Raw genomic sequence first — 25,758 nt, forward strand, 5'->3', positions numbered from 1 at the left:
AAACCTGCATTCCCAACCACAAACTAACATTTACTGAATACATGCTACATTCCAGATGTTTCCTCGATGTTACATTTAATCTCCAGAATAACTCATCAGGTAGGTATTATCATTCACAATTTAAGGTGAGGAAACACAGACTCAGAGAGATCAAAAAGCACTCCGTAAATCACAGACCCGGTAAATCACAGAATCAGGCTTCAATCCCAATTCCACAACTCCAAAACCCCAAAGCCTCTGCAATTTTTTTTTCCAACTAAACCACACAGTTGATAGATGCTTAGACGAAAAAGTTATCAGTGGACTAGTGTTTGTATGAGTAGTATGGATGTAAAATATCAGTAATAGTTACACTAGTATGCTAAGGGCACAATCATTTCACTTTTTCTATCTTTTCAAAAGCAACCAGATTTTCAGCCAACGAGACGGGTCTCTGTGAGCAGTCCTAGGTAGAAAGCCTGTTAAAACATGTCATGAAACTGATGTTCTGAGGACCCAGGATGGAGCTCAGAAGACCTTCGGAGAAAAGGCAGTGATGGCAGAATGAACGAGGTGGACAAATCTTCCCCCCAAAACACAACTTATAAAGCCACACAAAACTCAAAAACAACAAGCTCAGCATTCTGGAAACCAACCAAAGCCAATCACAAACTGGAAAGTATTTAAAGTACTGAAGTTCAGGTAGGACCAGCACACCACCAGCCTATGTCATTTCTGCTGGTGGCCGTTCCCATCCCCTCACCCCCAGCTCCATTGGTGCCACAGCTCAGCAGTGAGAGTGGGTGGAGAAAACCAGTGGCTTCACTGCCACCGCCAGTCCCAGCCCACCAGACAGGGAGCAGAGCACTGTCAGGTCAGGTGACAATCCCGTCAGCAAGAGAACACAAAGGCCCGAGCTCTGCTGGCCGGAGGCTAAGGTCCCATGCAGGGCGAGCAAGAGATCAGCAGACTAGCCAAGATGGAAAAGGGAATTCTGGGAGGTAAGGCAACCAGAGTGTACTCGATAAACTCTCTACGGACGTCCCAGGTTGACCAGAGATTCTGTATGTGCATTGCAGACACCAGACTGGGCTCATGGCACCCACACACCCCTTGCTGACAGATCCCCCACCTACACACCCCATGAAGATGTAAGGGGGTCCGGCCGAAAGTAGAAGGCAGGGGAGACATGAGGACTGCCTGAAATCTGACTGTGCCTCTCAGCCTACACACAGACCCGTCAGCCGAGGGAAAGCTCTACTGAGTTGAGGTCAACCGCTCATCCATCTTTGGCTGAACACAAAACTAGGAGCCAGGAGGGTGACCCTAAGGGAAGCCAGGCTTACAAGTAACAACGAGAAAACAAACAAACAACAAACCTGGGCAGACAGCAGCAGCCACAAGGTATGGGAGAGACAGCCTTCGCAGATGTATTCCAGGCAAGTTACTAAAGAAATAAACAGAACATCGAAAGCAACAACAAAATACACAAGCGACAAGAATCAGAGTAAGAGCTGCTACAACCTGTTACTTGAAGCATAAAAATTTGACAAAAGACTTGGGAGACAGGAAGAGAAACAGGAAGAGAAACAGGAAGAGAAACTGCAGGAAAAGGTAGTCAATACGAGCTGTCTCTAGTGTCCCCAAATGTTGGATTTAAAAGATTAAGACTTCAAAGCCATTATATGAATATACACATTTGAAGGAAAAAAACATAAAGAACTGAAGGAAACCATGTTTAAAGAATTAAAATAGGGGCACCTGGGTGGCTCAGTCGGTTGACCGTCCGGCTTCGGCTCAGGTCGCGATCTCCCAGTTTGTGAGTTCGAGCCCCGTGTCAGGCTCTGTGCTGACAGCTCGGAGCCTGGAGCCTGTTTCGGATTCTGTGTCTCCCTCTCTCCCTGCTCCTCCCCTGCTCATGCCCTGAGCATGAGCTCTCTCTCAAAAATAAATAAATAAACATTAAAATAATTTTTTGTAAAAGAATTAAAATAAAATATGATAACGCAACAAATAGAGAATCTCAATAAAGAGATATCAATTATAAAAAAGAGAACCAAATGGAAAATTCTGGAGTTGAAAAGTAAAACACATGAAATAAAAAATTTACTAGAGGGGTTCAATGGCAAATTTGAGCTGGCACACACACAAAAAAATCAGTAGAGTTGATGAGAGCACTATGAAAATTAACCAATCTGAGGAGAAGAAAGAAAACAGATGAAAGAAAAATGAAAGGAACCTCATGGCATGTGAAAAAACCCCAAGCTTACCAACATATGTGTGACGGGAAAAGAGAAAGAGGTAAAAAATATATTTTTAGAAAAATGGACTGAAACTCCCCATGTTAAAACAACAACAACACTAACGTCCATATCCAACAGGTTCAACTCAAAATAGGATAAACATAAAGAGATCCACACCTAAACACACAGCACTCAAACTGCTAACAAAGAAATAATTGAAAGCAGCAAGCAAAAAATCTCATCCTGCAGAGAGGAAAAAAAACAACAACAAAAAAACCGACATGAAAAACAGCTGACTTCTCATGATAAACAATGGACACCAGAAGGCAGTGGAAGGTCCAGAGTGATAAAAGAGGAAAAACTCTATCAGCTAGGAATTCTATAGACAGAAAACTACTTTCCAAAACTGAAAACGGAGGGGGGAAAAAAAAGCATTCCATGATTTTTTTAAAAGATCATTTGCCACTAGAAGACCTGCCTTATAAACAATGCTATATGAAGTCGTTCAGGTAGAACAGAGGTGACACAGAGGATTACTCCAACACATGTGAAGAAATAAGGAGCGCCAGAAAAGGTAAATAAATATGTGGGTGGATACAAGACTCTTACTTTTTCTCATTTCTTGGCTTAAACGCTTTAAAAAAAGTTACGATTGTGTAAAGCCATAATTTAACACAGTAGGGCCAGGTTTATAACACAAAGGGATTTAACACATCTGACAATAATAGCATAAAGGGGAAAAGAAAAAGAAACTGAGACAAAGTTACTACGTCTTCCCAGGTTCAAGCAGATGGGGAGACATGAAGGTGCATATTATGATGTCTAGGAAAATTAGTCAAAAGTATAGTCAACACAACAAATGTAACACAGAAATAAAAACTGTAGACTAAAAAATACTGATGAGTGAACACAGAAATCATACTCAATTTACATATGTAAGAAGGCAGTGAAATAAAAATTGTACACTAAAAAATATTTAATACAAAAGAAGGCAGTAACATACAGAAGGACAAAATTATGAGGCAGTAGAAAAGAAATAACAGGGGCACCTGGGTGGCTCAATCCGTTGAGTGTCCAACTCTTGGTTTCAGCACAGGTCATGACCTCATGGTTCTGTGCTGACAGCACGGAGCCTGCTTGGGATTCTCTCTTTCCCTCTCTCTCTGCCCCTCCCCTTCTCATGTTCTCTTTCTCTCTCTCTCTCTCAAAATAAATAAGTTAACTTAAAAAAAAAATTAGAAAAGAAATAACAAAATGGCAGACATATTTCCAACAATAAGTACATTAATGTGAATGGAACAACCCCCCGCCCCCACACCCAACCAAAGACAAACTGTCAGATGGATGAAAGAGCAATTCCAACAACATACTGTCCACAAAAAAAAAAAAACAGACCTTAGGTTCAAAGAATCCAAAGGTTCAAAGTAAAAGGGTAGGGAAAGACATACCATGCAAACAGCAAACCGATTCCTGAGGGGGTTGGAATCGCTATAATTACGTCAGGTAAAACTGATGTTAACAACCAAACTTGATGTAAATGACATTCTAGGACACTCCGGCTCATTGCAGACTTGGGCATGGCTGTTTACAATATTATTCATAATAGGCAAAAACTGAAAACACCCCAAATGCCCATCAACTGGTGGACGGATAAAACAAGGGTGATACATTCATATAACAGAATTTTACTCAGCAATGAGAGGTGAAAAAAAAAAAAATCCTGAAACATGCTGCAGTGCAAGTGTGTCTCAAACACATAATGCTACCTGAAGGAAAGTAAAGACAAAAGACCAAAATTGTGTGATCCCATCCTATTAAATGTCCAGAAAAGGCAAACGTAAAGAAGCCAGAAAGCAGACGGGCAGGTGCCTGGGCCTATGACTGACCACGACGAGGCCCGGGGAAACGTTGCAGGTGATGAACATGTTCTAGAACTGCAATGTGGTAAAGGCGGCACAACTCTGTAAACTTACTAAACTTCATCGAACTGTACACGTAGAATGAGCGAATTTTACTGCATGCAAATTGTACCTTTAAAAAGCTGTAAAAAAAAAAAAAAAAATATATATATATATATATATATATATATATATATATATATATATATATATATCGTGCAGGGATTTAGGGAGGCAATGAACTCCAGTTTGGAGACTGAAAAAAGGCACTCTTTCCACGAGAACTTAACCAAACTCTGGCTTCACTCAGACGTTACTGTAAATGCAAAGCGCAGTGGCATTAATTCCACCAAATAGAACCGATCAACCTGAACTATCAACAGACAGAAGGCCAAATAACGCACTTAACCCCTCTGCCATGCAGTTACGCATCTGCTCATGTATGTAAATTGAATATTATTTCTATGTTCACTCATCAAATGTTTGCACAGCTGCCTGGATGTTCACGTGGCAACCACTGTGGTCTCTAACTCTTCAACTACAAATGCCCTGAAAGCCAGGGGCAGAGCTGTTGAAGTCCACAACGTGTCCAATCCATCCCAGCAGGGCCTACAGAGGTCCAGGCCGAGGCTTCTAGAGCGGCCTCGTGTTCTCACTTCACTTCATGTCCACTACAGATTCTGCCTTCCACTTAAGAAAGGGGACAGGTTAACATACCGAATCTCATACCACTTCTGAGCCACATGCTAACACTGGCTGGTTGCAAAATAACAAGGCTGGGGGCGCCTGGGTGGTTCATCGGCTGGGCGTCCGACTTCGGCTCAGGTCATGATCTCACGGTCCGTGAGTTCGAGCCCCGCGTCGGGCTCTGTGCTGACAGCTCAGAGCCCGGAGCCTGCTTCCAACTCTGGGTCCCCCTCTCTCTCTCTGACCTTCCCCCATTCATGCTCTGTCTCTGTCTCAAAAATGAATAAACGTTAAAAAAAAAAATTTAAAAAAAATAAATAAATAACAAGGCTGACGCTCCAACGTGTCTGTGGAGAAGCAGCACTGCCATCAAAAGTGTTTCTCAAACTCTTCCAACAGCCGTTATGAGCTCGACCGAGCCTCGCCTGCACGCAGAGTATTTAATCGTAAGCAAAATAAAGGACGGCAAAACCCGAACGTAAGACGTATCTCCTCTCATTTCACTGCCCCCAACACCACCAAAGAATAAAGCACTGCTCGGAGATTAAGGATCGTGGTGCGGGCTAATATTGAGAATTCGGACACTCCGAAACGTAATCGTGTTCTCTGAAACCCGAAGTTCCAATCGCAGAGCCTGACGCGTGAACAGCAGGTATCACAGGCATCGTGCAGATAACAGGTCCCGTTCTCAGCGCACGACTCTCAAGTGGCGGGCCTGCCTCTCACCGGCCACTTTTCTGAAGGCACTCCTCTCAAAGCCAGCTCTTTGGCTCTATTTTCCTGAAGAACGATCCTTCACAAAATGCGTGGGGGTACCGCCCTGGGAATCGTGGCTAACCGTATTTTTCTACCACCGTGAGTTAAATACAGAGGTGACTGATGGACACTGTACAATTAGAGAGAGGACACTCCGACAGAACGGCTCCCAGGCCTCCTGAGTGGAGACCCATGATCCTGGCATCAGAACGTCGAGACTAATTAAATCCTCTGTCAAGACCAACTCAACCTCTGAGGCCCTCCCACTTCCCCTTAGAACCAAATGAATGGAAATTCCCTTACCATGCTTGGCGGGCAGCGGACCCTAACATGCTAAAAGCAGCCCCTCTAAATTCCCCTGGAAATGCATTCCTACAGTCCTCCAAAGAAAGATGGAACATTCTAACTTATTTTCAACCATAAAGGGATTTATAAATAAATAATCCAATTCCCCTCTATTCCAGAGACAGGGGTCAGCAAACTGTTCGTGTCAAAGGTTACATAGCCAATATTCTAGGCTTTCTGAGCCATTTGCAATTACCGGACTCTATGGCCACAGCAGGAAAGCAGGCACAAACATAAGTAAATGAATGGGCGTGGCTGAGTTCCACTAAAACTGTATTTACAAACACAAGTGGAAGACTGGCTTCGACCATTCGACTGTGGTTTGCTGAACCCCTGCCTTAGAATAACCGCTGTGGAAAGCTAAAAAGAAAATTTCAGATCGACATCACCCCACCCCCAACTCCTGCCCACTCCCATGCCTTATTCTCAAGGAAGAAACTAAATTCAAGTCATTTGCTCCAGGTTCTGTATTACTCTTTGGCTGGTTTGTTCATACGTAGCAAGATAATTTTCTGAAATAGAGACAGACAGAGAGACAGAGCCTGCCTCATTCGTTTAACCTAACATCCTTTTCCTGGATGTCACCAAATTATACCGCCCCTAGGTGGAGGTGGGTTTTTTTTTTTTAATCTACTTTATTTCTTAAAGCAGTTTTAGGTTCGTAACAGAGATTTCTCATACACTCCCTTCCTCCACACACGCACAGCCTCTCTTAACAATCAACATCTCCTACCAGAGCAATAAACTGCTTACGAGTGATGAGCCTGCACGGACACATCATCACTCAGAGTCCACAGTTTACATGAATATTCACTCTCGGGGTTGTACATTCTACAGATGCGAACAAACGTCGAATGACCTGTATCTACCATTACAGTACCATACAGAGTAGTTTCACTGCTCTAGAAGTCCTCTGTGAGGAGGTTGTTTTTAAATTTCAAAGTATTAAAAGAGAGTCTCTAGTCTCTGACATAACCTTTTACAAATATTCAACCTAGCAGGAAAAAACCTCAACTTGGTGATCTTATAATTATCGTAAATACAAACTGCACATGTCAAACCTAAACGGCTTCCTTTATTCTTCCCTAAAGTTTCAAGTTCATCGAGAAATCCACTCCAATCAAGCAAAGTAGACCAACAACCACTTCTCTGTGATTTTCTCCCCGTCCCTTTGTTCTCGCCGACAAAGTCTCAAAACAACTTATTTTCCTTACCAACCTATCCTTCCTTTCTTCAAAAGTCCATCTCAGAACTCTACTTGACTCTGTTTTCACTAAGAAAAAAGTTCACTCCTCCAAGAAGTACTTTCTGATTGCTTTCTCTCACCCAGATGGTTCTTCCTTCATGTTCCTTTTGAGATGCCTATACTGCACGTTCCATATTAATCTTTTTTTTTTAATTTTTTTTTAACGTTTATTTATTTTTGAGACAGAGAGAGACAGAGCACAAATGGGAGAGGGGCAGAGACAGAGGGAGACACAGAATCTGAAATGGCTCCAGGCTCTGAGCTCGACGCGGGGCTCAAACCCACGAACCGCGAGATCATGACCTGAGCCGCAGTCGGACACTTAACCGACTGAGCCACCCAGGCGCCCCTCCATATTAATCTTAAATTATGTATTTGTCGCTTATATTGCCCTGAGATCTTTTTCATATGTTTGGAGACCCATTATATTAAAAACCCTTAAAAGGCACGTGTGAGATTTTATTTCTAACAATAGCATACTTACTGCACATTCATGGTCAGAGGAATTACACGGAAGACTAAGAGAATCTCCTAACCCGGATCCCTTACAAGTGGTTCTTTTATTTGCCCTACATCTACCCCACAATCTAGAGGAGTCCGAACATAACTGAAATAGTACATTTTCTATATTCTTCTGTACCTACTTCATGAAACACAAAATGTTTTCATCTATATTTTACTTAGAATTTTACTGCTTTCACGTTAGTTTTCCCAGATATAGTTTTTAAGCACTTATGTCTGAAATGTCAGCTATTAGGTGGAGACTTCCATTGAAAAGATGCCATTCTTCTTAAAAATAGACATACTAGGGGTACCTGGGTGGCTCAGTCAGTTAAGTGTCCAGCTCTTGATTTTGGCTCAAGATCTCATGGTTCATGAGACAGAGCCCCACACTTGGGATTCTCTCTCCCCGCCCTCACCCTACTCTCTCTGTCCCTCCCCGACTTGTGCTATCTCTGTCTCTCTCAAAATAAATAAATAAATAACTTAAAAAAAACAACAACAACAGAGATACTATCCAATAATTCTACTACTGGTATTTACCCAAAAGAAACGAAAACACTAATTCAAAAAGATACACGCACCCCTATGCTTTATAACAGTCAAGATATGAAAGCAACCGAAGTGTCCACCGATAGAAGAATAAAGAAGATATACGGTACACGTACACAATGGAATATTACTCAGCCATAAAAAAGAATGAAACCTTGCCATTTGTAACAACCCAGACGGATGGAGAAGGGGATGGAGAAGGTATTATGCTAAGTGAAACTAGGCAGAGAAAGACAAATACCATATGATTTCACTTATATAGGAATCTAAAAACAAAACAAGCAAACAAACAAAAAGCAGGAATAGATCCATAAGTACAGAGAACAAATTGGTGGTTATCCGAGGAGATACAGATCGGGGGGATGGGCAAAACAGGTAAAGAGGGCTAAGAGGTACAAACTTACAGTTATCAAAAAATAAGTCACAGAGATGAAAAATACATACATACAGAATGTATTCCAATACATAAGGAACACAGTCAATAATACTGTAACAATGTTGGATGGTGACAGACGGTGACCACACTTATCATGGTGAATGCTGAGTAGTGTAGAGAATTGTCACATCGCTATGCTGAACAGCTGAAACTAATATAATATTGTATGTCAACTATATTTCAATCAAAAAATGTTTAAATAATTATCAAAAATAAATAAACACTGCCACTTTCGCTTTTAAGCAAGATAGCTCTACTTTCAATATATATTACTAAGTAAATACGTAAGCCAACATCTTTGATGGAACAACTACTCTTTCTCTCTTGAAGAGCCTGGAAATTCCTTTCCTTCTAATAGCAAATCCAGCGGGGAGTAATATATACATAACCAACTCTGAAATGAATTTCAACAATTAAAGACTCAGAGAGGGAAAATCAGCGTCCTTGGAATTCTGACCTTCTGAGTAACCTTGGCCCCAGGCGCTGTGCTTGACAAGCTTTATTTTGCAATTAGGAGGGGGAGGCATTTGCCAGCTCTTACTAAGCCGGAAAACTCTACCACCAGCAATAGCAAGTATAAGCGTGACAAACAGTCAAGAGCAAAGGCCATGGAGACTCTCGGCTGCGGGACCCTCAGCAGCCAGCAACCTCTCTGCTTCATCCCCCTGTCTATGTAACAGGGGCATGAGTGGCACCTGTCTCGCTTGGGTGTAAGGATGACATGAGTAAAGATCGTAAAAGCATGTTGCAAAGAGCCTAGCACCCAGACCTGTGGACAGGTTCGCTCTTTCGATCGTAAAAATGACATAACACAACGTCCCTCTTGCCGTGAGTCCATAACAAACCGTAACTATGGGAAGCGGTATGATTTAAAAAAAAAAAAAGAAAAGAAAAAAACACAAATTCCTCAAGACCACTCTGCAAAGAAGCTGCTTGAAGCCAACTCACTTCAACTTCTCTGGTTGGACTTTCTCATCCATAAAATGAGGGAGGTGAACCAAATGACCTCCAAGGTCTGTCCTTCCCAGTTGTAAAAGCTGTATGGCTCTCTTGGAGAGGCAAATGAGAAACCAGCCTGACACCCCTCCGGCACTGTCCAACCACCTTCTGGGTCGCTGGGCTATCTATCATCTCAGTTCATTTTCATTTCTTCTTAAACTGTCAAACATGGCCCCAACTGAATGCTTAATTTAGTTCTATTTGAATAGTGCAATATTAAGCAGTTATATGCTGATCTGGTCCTGTTTTTCACAGATGAATCTTTGTAATTAGAAGATAAGCACATATAAGGATACTACTACCGATGCAAAACATAAGTATGTTTAAGAAAATACATACTCTACCCATATGGGCACACAGAAATACTACACACGCACACCCAAGTACCATAAAAATCAAGCTTTGCCATCGATTAGGCAGGAACAACTCTTAGACTACACGGGTTCCCCTTCACCGGATTGTGATTCTAGTTAATGATGTACAACCAACTAGTTTATGATCACTATAGGTTTTAAAATACTTTTGCATGGCAGCACAGCCTTAGAATATTTTCCAGAACAAAATTCATCACCGAAAATTTCTTAAGAATCTATTTTAAAAAGTCAAAATTAATGCAATGCTACCCCAAATAAAAGCCCTAAGCCGAATAGTCAAGAACTTCCTTCTGAAGAATGACCTGAGTATTGAGAAGAAAGGACACTATTTGGTGATAAGTTTCTGCTCTGCTCTTACAAATATCAAGAGTGGGGTTGCCTGGATGGCTCAGTCGGTTAAGCATCTGACGCTTGATTTTGGCTCAGGTCATGATCTCACAGTTCATGAGATCGAGCCCTGTATCGGGCTCTGCACTGACAGTGTGGATCCTCTTGGGATTCTCTCTCTCTCCCCCTCTCTCTGCTGCTCCCCACCACCTCTGTCAAAATAAATAAATAAATTAAAAAAAAAAAAAAAACTTAAAAAAAAAATCAAGTGATTGATAAGAATACCTAAGCACCATTTGAAATTTTGGCATATTATTAATATGCAAAAGAGGACTGTTAAAGTGTTTTAAAATAATACATATAGGAATGAAAAAATAAGGCATTCAATTTACTCACAAAATATTTGTTCAGATAACACAAGAACCAACTTTGTCCCAGACCTGTTCAAATTACATGGCATTCTAAATGTAGGGCTTAAAAATGTACGCATATAATGGAAGACTTTTATACACATTATGTATTTTCCTATTCTATGGTAAGATAAAATTACACCTCATCAGAACACACTTTGTGCAAAGACGTTCTAAAATAAAATCATTACCCTGATTAATCTTATTATTACATTTTGTATTTGCTTTTAAAAAGAAAAAAGCATTTGGTGAATGTGAAGCATTCAAAAAGCACCAAATAAGCTCTCAATATGAGCTGAAAAGTAATTATCTGAAAACAAACGGGAGGCTTGCTATACTAAATCTAGTCTTTTTATCCTCGTCAAAGTAACAGCTACCTATACGGTAGCTGCTAATAACTTCAATACTTTTCTTACCTTTAGCACCAAAAACTATAGGTGAAATTATTGACTTATTTCCTTTCTAGCTGCAATCATATACAGAATTTTTTTTTTTCAATAAGCCATGGGGTGTTTACCCTACAAGATTTCTGACTTCTCAAATCTTAAGGTGGTCAACATAGAACTGCTGACTTAACATTTAAATATATATATTAAAAAAAACGTAGAAACGGTTGGAACTCCATGTCAAAATCATCAGAATTAAATTTATTCTACTTATAAGCCCAATAAGACCATCCCTACATCACAGGAAAACAAAAGACAGACGATTTACCCAACAAACCACTGGAGTGGTGATCCGACAACCACTCCACACGCTGACAACAAATGAAAATAACCACATTCATCAGATTATTCCTGAATACACCTACAGGGTTTCCGAGGGCCCACACAGGAGGGGAGCACAGGGGACAGAGGGAGTGGTGCCATCTCACAACCTAAACACAAGCGAGGGCTTCTGTCCTACAGGATCATGAATGTCGCCCCTTTTAAATGCAGTTATAACACAACAGAAGACTTCACAATCAGTTTCCTGACAACTACATTCAACACATGAGGTGAGGTTTGAATGAGTACAGACTGAGAAGGCAGTAAGAGTTTTCCTTCCCATATTCTTTCCTACAATGATGTCTCTCCCCCACGTCCCAAGCCCTAGACAAGTCAGGACAGTAAGACCTATCCGTAATTAACGCAGACCCGTAGAAGCAGCATCACACCATGCTTCTGGGCTTCCTCTGTTTGCAAAGCAAATGCAACCCAGGAGTTTGGCATAAACCGGTTCTTTATAGTAAGCCACAACTCCGCATTGTTTACCTGGAGTCAGGCCTCCTGCTAAATGCTGCCGTATTATCTAATCTTCACGCATTATCCAATGCTCGCAGCTTGCCCAAGGCCACACAGCTAGCCAGTGATAACATGGGGCCAAACTCTTTACCATTATATTAATTAAACGTGCCAAAGAGACAAACTCTGGGAATCCTAAGGCAAAAACTCACGTAAAACAGAAGTTAGTAATAACTACTTGGTTCGGGCGATTAAAATTTTGTATTCTAACAGGTTTCTTCATCCGAGGCTACCAAATATCAGAAGAAGCATTTGCTAACCAAGGTCCAAAAGCATAAACAAATTTCCAGAGTGTAAATCATCTTTAACCCTCTACCTTGCTAATAAGCTAGCGCAGATACACTTTTGTTGAACACAGAGGGATGACCAGAACAGTCTATCTTGACACGTAAGTTATATCCGGCTAAGACAACAGGTCTGCAGGCGAATAAATATGATGCAATATCAGGAGTGTGGTCAGGTACCTGCAGACACAAGCAACGGAGGCCTACTGTATTCTGGGGAGTGAGATGGCAGGGGAGAAGGGGGGAGAAGGGGAGAAAGCTCAAAGATGAAGAGAAAAATCTTCGGCAGAGACGTCTCCTACATGAAGAAAGAAAACAGTAGGAATGAGAGAGGAAAAAAAATACTTTCCAGAAAGAAGAGCAAGCACAGAAACACTGGGCCTGTGTGCTGAGCTCCTGAAATGGCAGATTACCCATCAGACACAGGAGAACAAGAAGGCCAAACCGGGTCGGAGCCAAACTCAGGACTTTGGGCCTCATCTGACAAGGTGATGGGCTTCCGCGGACCCCACATGTGTGGACCTCACCCTCTGCTTCTCACGTCAAAATAAAGCAGTGCGTTCAGAGCCAAGTGCGCTCAACCATAAAAATGAAAAACAGCCACACCGAGAGTCCCCAAATATGTTTTGCAAAAGGTTAAACAAAATTCACCTTTTTGCAAAAGGTTAACACTTGGTGTTTTCTAACACTGACTTCCGATCTTAAAGTAGATCAGTCTTTGAAACCCTAGGCCCAAATTCAACGATAATAGGTTAACACCTATTTTCTTTCTTCCCCAGAGTTTTGCAACACGTTCCCAATGATGCCCGGCGCAGCAGAAAAACAGCCCTTTCTCTTAGGAGAACTGACATGGAACCCCAGCAAGTCTCTGGCTCCTCTATCCGGGTTACCTGTGTCCAAGTAAAGACCTGGGAGGGCAGGGGAGACGGGGGATCAGAAGGGAGTGATTGTGGGCAGAGGTGGCACATTCACCAAGACCACACATGGGAGCTCCAGCCCGGGAGTCCGCCATATAGTGGCCAAGAGCCCTTCTCCAGGGAACCTAGGACAACACACGGCCTTTCTTCTGAACACCCAAGTGTTTCCCTCATGCTCTCCAGAAATTCTTCAAGCTCGCAAAGGACACGTCCGTGTTAAACTCTACCCATCTGCTTCGTGCAGACAGGCACCGGAGACGAAGGTTGTATGTGGTTTATAGGGCCAAGGACGGAGAATTCAACAACCCTCCCTCCTACAACCTGTACAGATTCCCCATCAGTTCTAACTGTTTCCGTTTTGCCCCAAATTCATGTCTTGCCCTTCACATGTCAGTTCTTTTCATACCTGTCCACTAAAGAACCTTAACATCGGAGAAGTGTAAGCTCCACCTCTCACAGGACTGAAGTGTGGACGTGCCTAATTTCAATCCATATAAATTTTGTATCCTCTATGATAGATTGTACTTGCGTAATATTTTTGTACATGAACACACGCACACACACGTGTGTGTAGTTTCCCCCAAATAAAATTTACATTCCAAAAAGCTGCAATATGTTTACCCTCCAGCTTTGTATATCCACTGGACCACACCAATACCAGTTGAACCGAGAATAAATCAAAGAAAAATTGTATTTTAAGAATTAAAACTGCCACGAAAACATAATACATATATAATTCGAGTTTGAGCAGAAATGTTTTTATTGTTGACTTAATTACCAACACACGAGACAACTACTTTGCAGACTATTTTCCAAGGAGGCCTAAAAAGAAGAAATGCACTTAAAGCAGTGTGAGCAGTCCAAACTGGGCTGTGACTCGCTTTCTGGTCTTCTGATTTCCTCTCTCCCTATTTCAGAGCTAACTGACACAACAAGTCTTCTGTCAGTCAAAGCAGCGGGTGACAGGTAAAGCAAAACAAACAGGATATTTCAACTGTCACAGTGAGATACAACATAAATGCTAAAAAATTCATCCCTAATGTTTACCAGCTTGCTTACTTTTTTTTTTTTTTTTTTTTTTTTAACCAGCAAAATGGACTTATTCAGGAATAGCAGAGGAATTACAATTCAGGACATACCTGCTTACTCTAACCCCCAAACTGTGCCTGGGGATACAGTCATCAAATACGTTTTTTGGAAGGAAAGTAGAAACTCTGAAAGTGTTACATCTTAGCACTTTCCTGCCTCTGTGCCTTTGTTTGCTTGGGTTTCCCCACCCAGAACAGCCTCACCCTCATCCTTCTCTGCTGACTAAACTCACTGGCTGGGATACACCTCTTCCATGCTGGCTGTCCACACCCCCAGTCAATCCACCCCTGCCCCTGTGTCCCCCCCCCCCCCCAGCAGGTCCAACCACCTTGGCTAATCTAGTTTGATCTGCTCTTCGGTGCCTGAGAGCTCATTACTGCCTCAGCCAAACAACTTTCTGGACTCACTGATGGGCCAGACCCCAATTTAGTTCAAGTTCTCTTGGAGAGGGAGCTGGGTGGCTCAGTCAGGTCGTGAGTTCGAGCCCCGCATCGGGCCATCTGCTGCCAGCACAGAGCCCGCTTGGATCCTCTGGCCCTCCTCTCTCAGCCCCGCCCCAGCTTGAGCGCACGCACATGCTCTCCCTCTCAAAGATAAACGTTTAAAAAATAATTATTTAACTAAGACTCAGACGTGGTGGACCCTCAGGATCTGATTTCTAATTCTCCCCTTCCAATCTCCTACCCTCTCCCACTCCTTTGGCCCCTGAAGAGAACCTACTTCAGACGGTACCCTCGCTTCTCTTTTCTTCCTACCCTGTCCCATGCCAAACTCCCCCTGCCCCCACATCAGGGCAGAGTAGGACACCCGGCCTCTGCGGAAGCTTCGTACCTCTGCTCTCCCCTCACCACGCTGGCGCAGGTATGCGTTCACCCATCTCCCCTCCTCAACTCCACGCTTCTTTCAGGGTCCACATTTGAGTATCATTTTGTCCCTACCTCCTAGAACAGTGGCACTTGAAGGCATCCAACAACTACCTGCCGGGCTGTACATTTGGGGCAGGAGGGAAAACAGTCTGTGGCCTGACATCTGCATTTCTCTGGATAGCCATGGGATCTAGAACATTATCAAGGACAAGCACGCCTCATTTTATTGGGCTCTACTTTACTGCACTCTGCAGATGCTGTCTTTTACAAACTGAAGGTTTGTGGCGACGCCGTGCCTAACAAGATCAGCAGCATTTGCTCACTTTGTGTCTCTGTGTCATGTTTTGGTAATTCTCACGACATTTCAAGCTTTTTCGTTATCATTATCATACTTGTTATGGCGATCTGTGATCCAGGATCACAACTTGCTGAAAGCCCAGATGAGAACAAGCATTTTTAGCAATGAAGTATGTTTGGAGGACGTACGCTTTTTAAGACAGTGCTATTGCAAAATCCATCAACCGCAGCAGAGTATAAACATAACTTTTACGCTAACTGGGAAACCAGAAAATTCATTTGACTCGCTTTAACCGCGATATTCGCCTTACTGCAGTCATCTGGAACAGGACCCACAATAACTCCAAGGAATGCCTGCGTATATGAAATACGAAAAATGTTTACTATTTATGACCTCATGAATAATACTTTAAGACCAATCAGGCATTCCTGTCAACGAATATCTGGGCTCCTATTAGTTGCCAGGACCTGTGCGGGCCTGGGGCGCCTACAACCCCCAAAGCTGCCTTTGTGCACGCTGGAACAGGGCACCCTCTTCAGACAGATGAATTATAAAAGCTGGGCCCAAAACTCTAAACGCCCACCTCAGCTGGCACCCAGGAGCGTGAAGACTCTGCCTACGGTAGTAAATGAGACAAAGTGCCTACTTTTCGGGAGCTCAGATGCTAGCGAGGAGGACGGGCAAATACACGGTCAATTTTCAGCATTTTCTACGTAACTCTGAAAACTCAGACTGCGACGCACAAGACTTAACGGTCTCCATCTAAATCCTCACCTCATTAAACACTGGTGCTATAATCATCAATTTGAACTTGGTCTGAGGCAGCCACCTCTGCCAGCAGAAAGTCCCAGTACTCTTTTCGGCAGGAAACCAGCACTGTTCCAGATTCAAGTAGGCCACAAGACTGACCACATTTCCAATTACCACCTCACAGTGACTGGCTAAATTGATTTCACAAAGAAATATTCCAAATTAATTGGTTTGGTCTTAATTTTTTACCTTGCGTGTACCTGAGGATGCCTTTTTTTTTTTTTTTCCTGTAATGGTAAATATTTCCCTAAGCTACTTTACTCAGTTGGGAATTATTTGCTGTAACTGTTCTTTGCTTAGCCCTGCTAGACCCATACCTGCTGAAACTGAATGTGAAAGATAATTGTCCTTCCCAGTTGCTGTAACACACTAAACAATATACTATTTGAAAACCATAAGCTAAAATAAACTCACCTTCCTAAAATTAAAATCTCTCTTCACACCTAAGGGGAAACGCGCATGTTTTCACCTTTGTACGAAATACATACAATGTACGTAATTTGGAACGATTGCTTCCTCATGGAAACATAGGTCATTTTGCCTCTGAGTTCTGCAAATGATGGTCTGAGTTAACGTCCACCACAACCCTCTTCACTTCTTGACAATCTAATGTATAGACCAGCACAAAGACAAATCTCAAAAGCAGTGTGGGGGAGGGGCACAAAAATTCCCATTAATCCGGTTGGCAAAGAATATCCCACTATTCATTTCAGACTCTGCGAAGCAAACACGGTCCCTGTTAAGAGAAAGTAAATCTCTCATTTTCATACCCACACTGATGGTTGAGAAGGCACTGTCATTTCGTCAAATTGGATTGATTCATTCCACAAATATTTACGAAGCATTTCCTGAGAGACGGGCATCACACGGGAAAAGTGGCAGTAAACAAGAGAAATGGCACATTCCTGGCACTCACCATGGGGCAGGGTTGCCATCCAGTGAGCTGCTGTTTCTGATATCCAAGAAATACTTTATCATACGATTTATTGTGAACCATCCCTCTACTTAATGCCGAATCTTACCTCTTAGATTTCTAGGATGAATCTGTTTGGTGCGAGGCATCTTTTTTGATTCAGGGGCTCCTTTTTCTTCTCAGAATCTGTGGGAAGTGCAGGTCACAAAAAGGTAGCTCCATAAACTCAACATCCATCAATTAATCCGTGTGCTAAAAATGAAAAAAAAAAAAAAAAGAAAAGAAAAATCACACTTTACTACCTTCAAAGGAAAAAGATATTTCAAAAGTATGGCTTCGTTCGGCACTAACCTAATCTCCACAAATGATAACCAAGCTAGAAACACCTGCAGAAGATCACTTACTAACTTTTAATTAACCATAGGACATCTCATTTTGCTACTATCTGGGTTTCTCCTTAAGAAAACAGAAAAAGAAAATCACCGTACCTTTACCAAACAAGAGCGAAAAAGATTCACTCAGCTATGTTTTACAGTAACATCACAGGGTACAATTAAAGTATAGCGTTAGGCTATACAAGGGTTATACATATAATATGTATACATATACACACATATATGTTATACGTGTATATGTGTGTGTGTGTATACACACACACACACACACACACACACACACACACACACACACACATATATACACTTCTGCTTGTCCATAAGCACTTTGGGAACAAGGACCATGTCTCATTTATCTTGTTTTACTGAATTAATTCAGTTAATATATGTGGTTGCTACCGGAGCTGCTCCCCAATTATTCCAGCTTTCTCTTCTAGGCTTGTGGTAGGACTGTACCTTCTGCCTCCCTGCATTTAGCCACAATGTGTGACCAGTTCTGGCTAATGACCTGTGAGTGGAGGAGACACCCACTGCTTCCAGGCTGTACCGTTTATTACCAAAGCAAAATCCTCTAGCACTCTCTGTTCCTTCTGCTGTGGGACAGGCACCGTTCCAGACAGTGAGTATTGCAACACAGAGCTGAGGTCATCATCACATAGCATAAACAAGAAAGAGACCTTTTGTTGTCTTAAGTGGCTGAGCTTGGGGAGTTATTTGTTACTGCAGCACAACCTAGTCTGTCCTGACTTCTACCCTTTGAAGACGGTGATCGGAAACGCAATATGCCAAAACGTTAATAATCCCACACCTGATCATCCCTCTTCCCAAACTGGCCACCTGTGTCTCCTCTGCCACAAGACCCTCAAGGATCCTCCAGCTTAGTTTTAATTTCCCGGAAGGATGCTGATAAGCAAAGCCTAACGCGATGAAAAACATGAAATTATGTTTAATCACTAAGCAGACACAAAGAACGGGATAGGAATGCTTTGTTTAAAACTTGTTATATCCAGTACTACAGAAGAAACTGAGAATACTTACTAAGCACCTGCGGGGTGCCTATGTACTTTCTACACATTACCTAATCCAATCTTAATAATAACTGGTAAGATAGCTATCATTTATCTGCTCTACAGAGAAGAAGACGAGAGAGGAGAGGTTGACTAGCCTGCCCGTGGTCAGCGACTAAAAAATATGGTACCAAGTGACTTGGTTACTCTTCAGTGCTTATTCCCTCAGCGGAGGTAATACCTAGTCTGTGGTTTTATTCAACAGGCTGTAGGACACAAGTCAGGACTATATGGTTTGCTGTCAAACCAGATTGGGTTCAAAGCCAGGTTTTTACCCCTTACTGTGTGGCCTTGTTCAAGGCACTTAACCTCTCTGAAGATCAGATTTCCCAACACTAAAACTAAGAAATAGTATCCACCCCATAGGGTGGTTACAAGGTCTAAACTAAACAATGTTGATGCTTTGCCCACTGCCTGGCACACAAAAACACTCAAATATTAATACTCCTTAAGAAAGCCTATATGGGAAAGACTGGATCTAATACTCCTGTATAAGGTTTTGGAAATTTATGATTTCATTACAGCAGTGAAGAATTGGAAGGAGGCTACAATTAACTTCAGTATTTTACGCCTGGTAGGCCTTGTGTGGGTACTGCACAAAATTATTTGCAATGTTGTTTTTTTTAACTGCATGGGGAAGAATACGAAATATGATGGCAAAATACCATCACAGGGCTAAATGATCTATAAAAGATACGGTTCCTCAACTCTCTGCATTAAATACATCCACCATCCGATTCACGAAGCTTGATTCAATAGAGAATTCCGAGACGTTAGAGACAAATTGCGCGAATGCTTAACTAAAAGCTTTTAAATGGTCATGATATCTGGAAGTTTTTAAAGCGTGAACTCCGAATGTAATACAATCACGTGACCCCGAATCAGGAGCCTAAATATAAAATATGCAAATTCCCAATCAGTAACAGCTCTTGGCTACCCGGTTCCCTACCTACCCACTGTCCCTAGCTGTCCATCCCATGTTTAAACCCTTGTGGGGGGGAAGTGAGTATAGGGAAAGACAGCGGCACTGGAGCGACTAGGACGAGTAATAAACCGTTCCTTTGCAGGAAAGAAATAAATACTACATGGAGCAAAACCATGACAGGATCAAAAAGCGTAAAGACAGTTGCAAGGAGAAAAAACATGAATGAATGTGGAGGGCGGAGCCTGGGAAAACCCCTCTGCAACGCTGCACTGAACAAAGCGCTTCGCATGCCAGGAGGAGGGGGAATGGAAGTGCCAGCTCAGGAAGGAGCCCGGAGTGGATGCGGAGAGCATGAGGAGGAGGAGGAGGAGGAGGAGGAGGAGGAGGAGGAGGAGGAGGAGGAGGAGGACGGGATGAGGCGAGCGCGGCAGCCCTGAGACTCCTCCTCGCCGCCGGCTCCGCCACCGCCCCCTCCCCTCTCCAGCAACTCCGTCCCCAGCCCGACCCCAAGGCGAGCCAGAGCCGACCCGCGCCCAAACCCACCGCCCACTTCCCAACTGCTGCAGGCGCGTACTCCCAACCCGGAAAGAAACTACCCAGGTGGCTGGGAGTAAACAGGCACTTAGAGCAAAGAACGAAAGGAAAAGAAAGCCACAAAGCCGGGAGGTTGGGAAGCCGAGGCCTGGTCTCCCTCACCCCCCACCCTCTTGCAAAATGCGTCTGAGGCTGGAACGCGGGGTGGGGAAGCTGAGTCCCTCCGTACCTGCTCGCCTCCCAGGACCGCAGCTCGGGCCGCTCGCGCGCTGCGAGGGCGCCCAGAAGTGGCAAGTGTCTCCCGCACGCAGCCATCCCCTCTGCAAGGTCGGCGGTTGCACACACACACGCACGCACACACACACACACACAGACACACACACACACGCGCGCCCGCACGCCCCCCGCCCGCGGAGGGGGAAGTGGTCCTGCCCTCCCCCCCCCCCCCCGCCTCCCGCCGCCCTCCCAGCTGCAGCGCCCCCGCCGCGGAGCCCGCGCCGAACCTGCTGCCAGGACGCCCGGCGGAGCCGCTGCCGCTGCAGCCGGCCCTGGAGCTGCGCTGCTGATGGCGGCGGCCGCAGCTCGGAATCTCCGCGACCCCCGCGCGGCGGCGGCGGTGGCGGCAGCGGCGGCGGCGCCCGGGATCCCTCCTTCACTTGACAACCTCAAACACAAACATAGCCTCCTCCCGCCGCTGCTCCCGGCCCCCAGGCTCCGTTCCCCTCCCCGCCGCCGCCGCCGCCGCCGCCCCAGCAGCAGCCACACTAGAGGCCGGCGACTGGCACTCACACCACCCAGCGCTGAAATATTAAACAGGGGAGCCGGCCGGGGGGCGGGGGGGGGAGCGCGGGGCGCGCGGGCGGGGGCCGCAGGCGCCGGGCGGGGGAGGCGGCCGCGCTCGCCGGCGCCCCGGGCCGCGGCATGACCGCCGCCGCCGGGAAGGGGACAGCGGGGGGCCGGGCGGCGAGGCTGGGCGAGCGGCCCCCGGGTCCGTGGGGCCCGGGGCGCGGAGGGCGGGCGCGGGCTTTACCTCTCCCCGGGGCAGAGTAGGGCACGTTTAGCGTCTTTAGGGGCGACGGGAGGTGCGCGGGCCGGGCGGCGCGGGGGAGGGAGGGCGAAGGTCCGAGGCTTTCCCGCGGGTGGGCGGGGCGGCAGGGGATCCCCGGGGGCGGGAGGCGGGGAGGCCGCGAGCTGAGCCGCGCGGGCGGGGGAGGGGGCGTCCCCCAGCGAGGGCTGAGGCTGGGGCTCGGCGGGGGAGGGGCGAGGGGGGTTCACTACCGGCGCAGAGGCCCGAGTGGACAGGCGCGGCCGGCGGCCCTGCGCAGGCTGGGAATGGGGTGGGTGCCCCGGTCGGGGCTCGCGTGGAGCCCGGAGCCCCGGGTCTCCCCGGCGGGGCGGGCCCGGGGCCGCACCTCCCCCCGGTCGCCCGCCCGCGGCTCCGCCCAGCCCGGCCGCCGCGGGGACGAGGTGGGGGTGCCGGAGGAGGCGGCGGCGCGGCCCGAGGGGGGGAGGGGCGGGGTTAGGGACGCGAGGGGCGGGAGCCCGGGGTCGCGCTGGCTCGGGGACTGGCGCCCGGCGGGGGCAGAGGGGCGGGCCCAGCCGGTCACGCGGCCCGGGGAAGGCCTGGCCGGGTCGCGCAGTTGGGGGCGGTTGGTCGGGGAAGAGGGGCGGGGACGGGCGGGGCGGTAGTTTCTCTTTACCATCTCTTTACTTTCTAAAGCAGGATGTGGGCCGGCCCAGTGACGTCATGGGGTCTCCCAGTCCCGCCCCCCGCCCGGGCCGAATGGGGGAGGGGAAAGGAGAAGGGAGGGCGGGGGGGGGGGGGGGGGGACCCCAAGGGGGTTTCCTCAGCAACGCGTGGAGGGAAGGGGAAAGTCATTGTGAAACTTGAAACTCATTAACTTTGAAAAACAACTTAAAAAAAAAAAAAAAAACAGGGAGGGGGGGCGGGGTGTTGGTTTGGAGGATGGAAGGGGACATATTATTAACCCTGAACTGAAACCACTTCTTGGTGGCGGATGTTCTATTAAAAGATTGAGGGAAGCCAAGGTTATTCCAGAGGCCGCTCCAAAGCCCGCTGGTGGTTCCCAGAGCCCGGGCTGCCAGCGAGGTTAACCCTTACCGGTCCGCCTGACAGCTTGGGTCAGGGAGGGGACGGGTCTTTGGGGTCAGAAAAGGAGGTTTGGGGCTGGGCAGCCGACTAGGCTCCTAGGACGCTGAGGAGGAGAGGGGGAAGAGGGAGTGATTACCATAAACCAGAGTTTGACCCTTGCTGCTAGAAAGCAGTAGAGGAAGCAAGGAGTGGTAATCTATGGAAATAAATCGGGAGGGGCTGGACCAGGGTGTCGAAGAAGGTCTTTGGGGTTAGATTACTAAAGAAGGTTAGAAATCTGGGGCTCAGAAATTCCACACGTACACCTAAAGAAGCAGGCAAAAGTGAACTGGTTTAAGGAGCCGCGTTGAACTTGGAAGGAATAAGGCAAAACAAAAATTTTGATGCATAAAAATTTCTCAGATTAAACCAAACTGCTTTCCCCTTTTAAGGAATAAAAATGCTAAACGACCGTACACCCACTCTGTGGGCCATCTGTGAAAACTTGAGTTGTTTTGTTCCCTGGGGCTTCCATAAAGACATCTAGGCTTTTCCTGCTAGGGTTGACCCCGAAAATTCCCTGAGGAAATCCTACCTCTAGCTCATTTGAGCTAAAAAAAAAAAAAAAAAAAAAAAAAGCTTAATGCACCAGAATGGCAATGATTAAAAATGGAATACTCGGTAAAGGCAAGCTTGTAACCAAAAGTCCTGTCACGTAAAGGGGGAAATATATCTGTTAAAAACTAAATTTGGTCATAAGAGCAAAGATCATCCAATAACTGCCTAAATTTGAAATGATGTTTTTTAGCATACTATGCTCCCAACCTTGCAGTGAAATAATGCAATCTTTAAAATTTCCAAGTGATGTAATCATCTCTCTTTTATAAAAGTAGATGACATCCAATGGATTGCAGTCACAAAAATTAGGTAAAGTCCAACTGGGCATTTGAATAAAAAATAAGCCTTCATTTAAATGTTCAAGTATACCTAATCTGTCCCAAGATAAAGATTAAGGTAACTTGATAATTATTAATTCTGCCTAGTGTCACTTGCTAAATCAAAATGCTAACTGGATGAATATAATTTTAACCCAATAGTTGGTGAATCAATAACAAATACACACTGTGAACACAATGTTTATATGGGATTTGGCATTGTTAGGAGCTTTCTAACAGATTAAATCTGCAATTTGGAGTTACAGACAATTTTGTCATTTCAGCCTGTTAAAGAACTTTTTTTTCTTAAATAGACTACTCACAATTTAACTTTCTTGGGCGGCAAATCAATATTAAAACTCTGCTTTGAAATACATGCAATACGGAACAGTTTCGTATTTTCTAGTTTCGAATTTTCTAAATGCAATTTCTCTTCCTAAGTCTGCCTGCAGTTCTAACTTCCTAGTTATCAGAACGCAGGCAAAGCCAGCTGAACGGTAAAGTAGCTAGTTTCGGCTTGTTTTGTGGCAAATTAAATACAATTTCTCAAATAGTATCGGAATATGGGGGGGAGGTGTTAACCAGAAAATAAATGTGAAGGGTGAACAGCAGTTTGAACTGTCAAAAATTCTGGAACAATGGGGGAGGTGACCATACTCTGGGGGGGGGGGGGGGGGAGACACAGAGAAGGTTCCTTCGGCCCCATTTCACTCTGGCTGCAACCCTGCCGGCCGTGTGAACGCTTCTGCAGCCCCCCTCGGGGAGTGGGGTTCAAGTGAGGGCAGTGTCACGGCAGGGCTCTACGCACATTTTCCTCGCTGAGCAGTTTTGGGAGAACACAAGTCCACGCTGCGGCTGGGTCGCGGGACCCAGCCGTCCCGCCGCGTCCACCGAGCCCCGCGCCGCCACCGCCGCCCGCGCGTCCCCAGCCCCGGTTCCCACGCGGCCGCCCGGCCGGGCCCGGCTCGAGCTCCCCCCTGGCGCGGCCCCGCGGCCCCGGCCCTCCGCCCTGCGCGCGGCCCGGCAGCGCCGCCGCCACGCGGAGATCCCCGAGGTTCCTCCCCGCCGGCCGCCGGGTCACGCCGCCGCCCGTCCCTCCCCTCCGCCCTCCGCCCTCCGCCCTCCGCGCGCGCCGGGCTTTCCCGTCCACCGGCCGAATCCCCTCCTCCTCGGGGCGACCCGGCGACAAAACCTTCCCCGCCCGCTCTGCCAACTCTGCCCCACGCCCAAGGCTACTGCCAAGCCAGACGCCAGACAAAAGAACCCAGAGAAAACTTACCCGAACTGCAACGCAAAAAGTCTGATCCAAAGCTTCCTGGGTTTAACTTTTAATTTTAAAAACAACAAAAGCAGAAAGCAAAAGCCTCCTAGGTTGGAAGTGGGCGTGAGAGGAAATGCTAGGGGGAGGCGCTTCATTCCCTCCGCTGCTTTGCCCCCCCCCCCCTTTTCTGGCCCCTGCCTGGGGCTTTGATGTTATCTAGTGCACCGCCTACGTTGGTTTATACCGTGGGCTCCGCGCCGAGAATGATATACGGGTATTTGGCACTTTCTGTGCCGGTTTGAAGCGAAGGAAGCAGGTGGTCACGGTAAAGGATTCCCACTTCTTCCCCCATGCAGTGAGAAAGGACCCTTTGCCCAGGCTGTCCTTTGTTACCGGGACCGAAATGAACAATCCACCTACCTAGTGATCCTGGAGAGCTGGACCATGTGGTATTTTCTGTTAGACACACGCACACACACACACACACACACACACACAAAGGCCTTCTAAATTAAATTCCTTTCCCCTCCTCTCTTAGCACAACTTTGAATATTGTATGTTTTCTGAGGCTTTGTTTGCTTTGTAGACCTGTTTTGAAAGTAAATATTATTTCTCTTCTGAGATGGACCCCCAGCCTTGCAGAGACAAGTATATACCTCTGAAGAAAATAATCTCCATAATAACATGCCTTTCGTATCTAGTCTGACAGATCAGAATATGCCCTCACCGTCCGTCCCCCTCACATTATGGAAAACTTGGAACTGTTGATTTTATCTTCACTGGACACTAGCAGAAACCAGATATATTTTCACATTAGATGAGCAGTCTCAGGGCCATCACTACTAAGAAAGCATTAATGAAGGGTGTTGTTTTTTTTTTTTTTTTAACAGATTAGTAATCAATGAGGTTTGCACTGTCTGCCATTGAGTCCTAACTGTTCATCCACTTAATACCAACACCAAGGTGTGTTCAAGCTTTGCCCTCTGGGAGTTTACAAATTAATGGAGACAAGATAAACACATTAAAAAAAAATACCTAGAGGGGAAAAACAGATACAAGAAGAAGCTTATAAACAAAGCCAATTAAAGTTATACAGACTTATTTACATGACTGCTGAGAGCTTTCTGGATTGGGTAGAGGGCAGGATTATCAGAGAAAGTTCCATCCTGAGACTGAGCTCTGAGTAGGATTTTGAAGGCGAGAAAGTTCATGATTTGGCAATGGTATGAGAGCAACATCCCGGGCAAGGGGAATAGCTTGGAGGGGAGAGCGAGTGAACTAACTATATGTGAGAGTGTTGCTGGCTAGAACAGAAAATCAGAGCAAATGTGAGACA

At 45.7% G+C, this 25,758-nt stretch overlaps 1 protein-coding gene across 6 annotated transcripts in view; it reads right to left on the reverse strand.

Moving 5' to 3' along the window:
* HIVEP1 (HIVEP zinc finger 1) overlaps positions 1–24,590 on the reverse strand; it is a 148,294-nt gene extending 123,704 nt beyond the window's left edge. For 2 of the 6 annotated variants that reach the window (XM_042985712.1, XM_042985707.1), the window contains exons 1-2: positions 24,441–24,590; positions 17,323–17,465 (exon numbers count right to left, since the gene is read on the reverse strand). In XM_042985712.1, the coding sequence (XP_042841646.1) occupies positions 17,323–17,362 (40 nt within the window). In that variant the 5' untranslated portion in view covers positions 17,363–17,465; positions 24,441–24,590. Of the gene's footprint in view, positions 1–17,322; positions 17,466–20,363; positions 20,467–20,637; positions 20,812–21,164; positions 21,233–24,440 lie in introns of those variants that run through there. The other 4 variants (XM_042985709.1, XM_042985710.1, XM_042985708.1 and 1 more) reach the window with 4 other exon arrangements.
* Between the last annotated feature and the right edge of the window lie 1,168 nt (positions 24,591–25,758).

The sequence above is a fragment of the Panthera tigris genome, chromosome B2, assembly GCF_018350195.1.
Source record: "Panthera tigris isolate Pti1 chromosome B2, P.tigris_Pti1_mat1.1, whole genome shotgun sequence".
NCBI classification, from domain to species: Eukaryota; Metazoa; Chordata; class Mammalia; order Carnivora; family Felidae; genus Panthera; species Panthera tigris.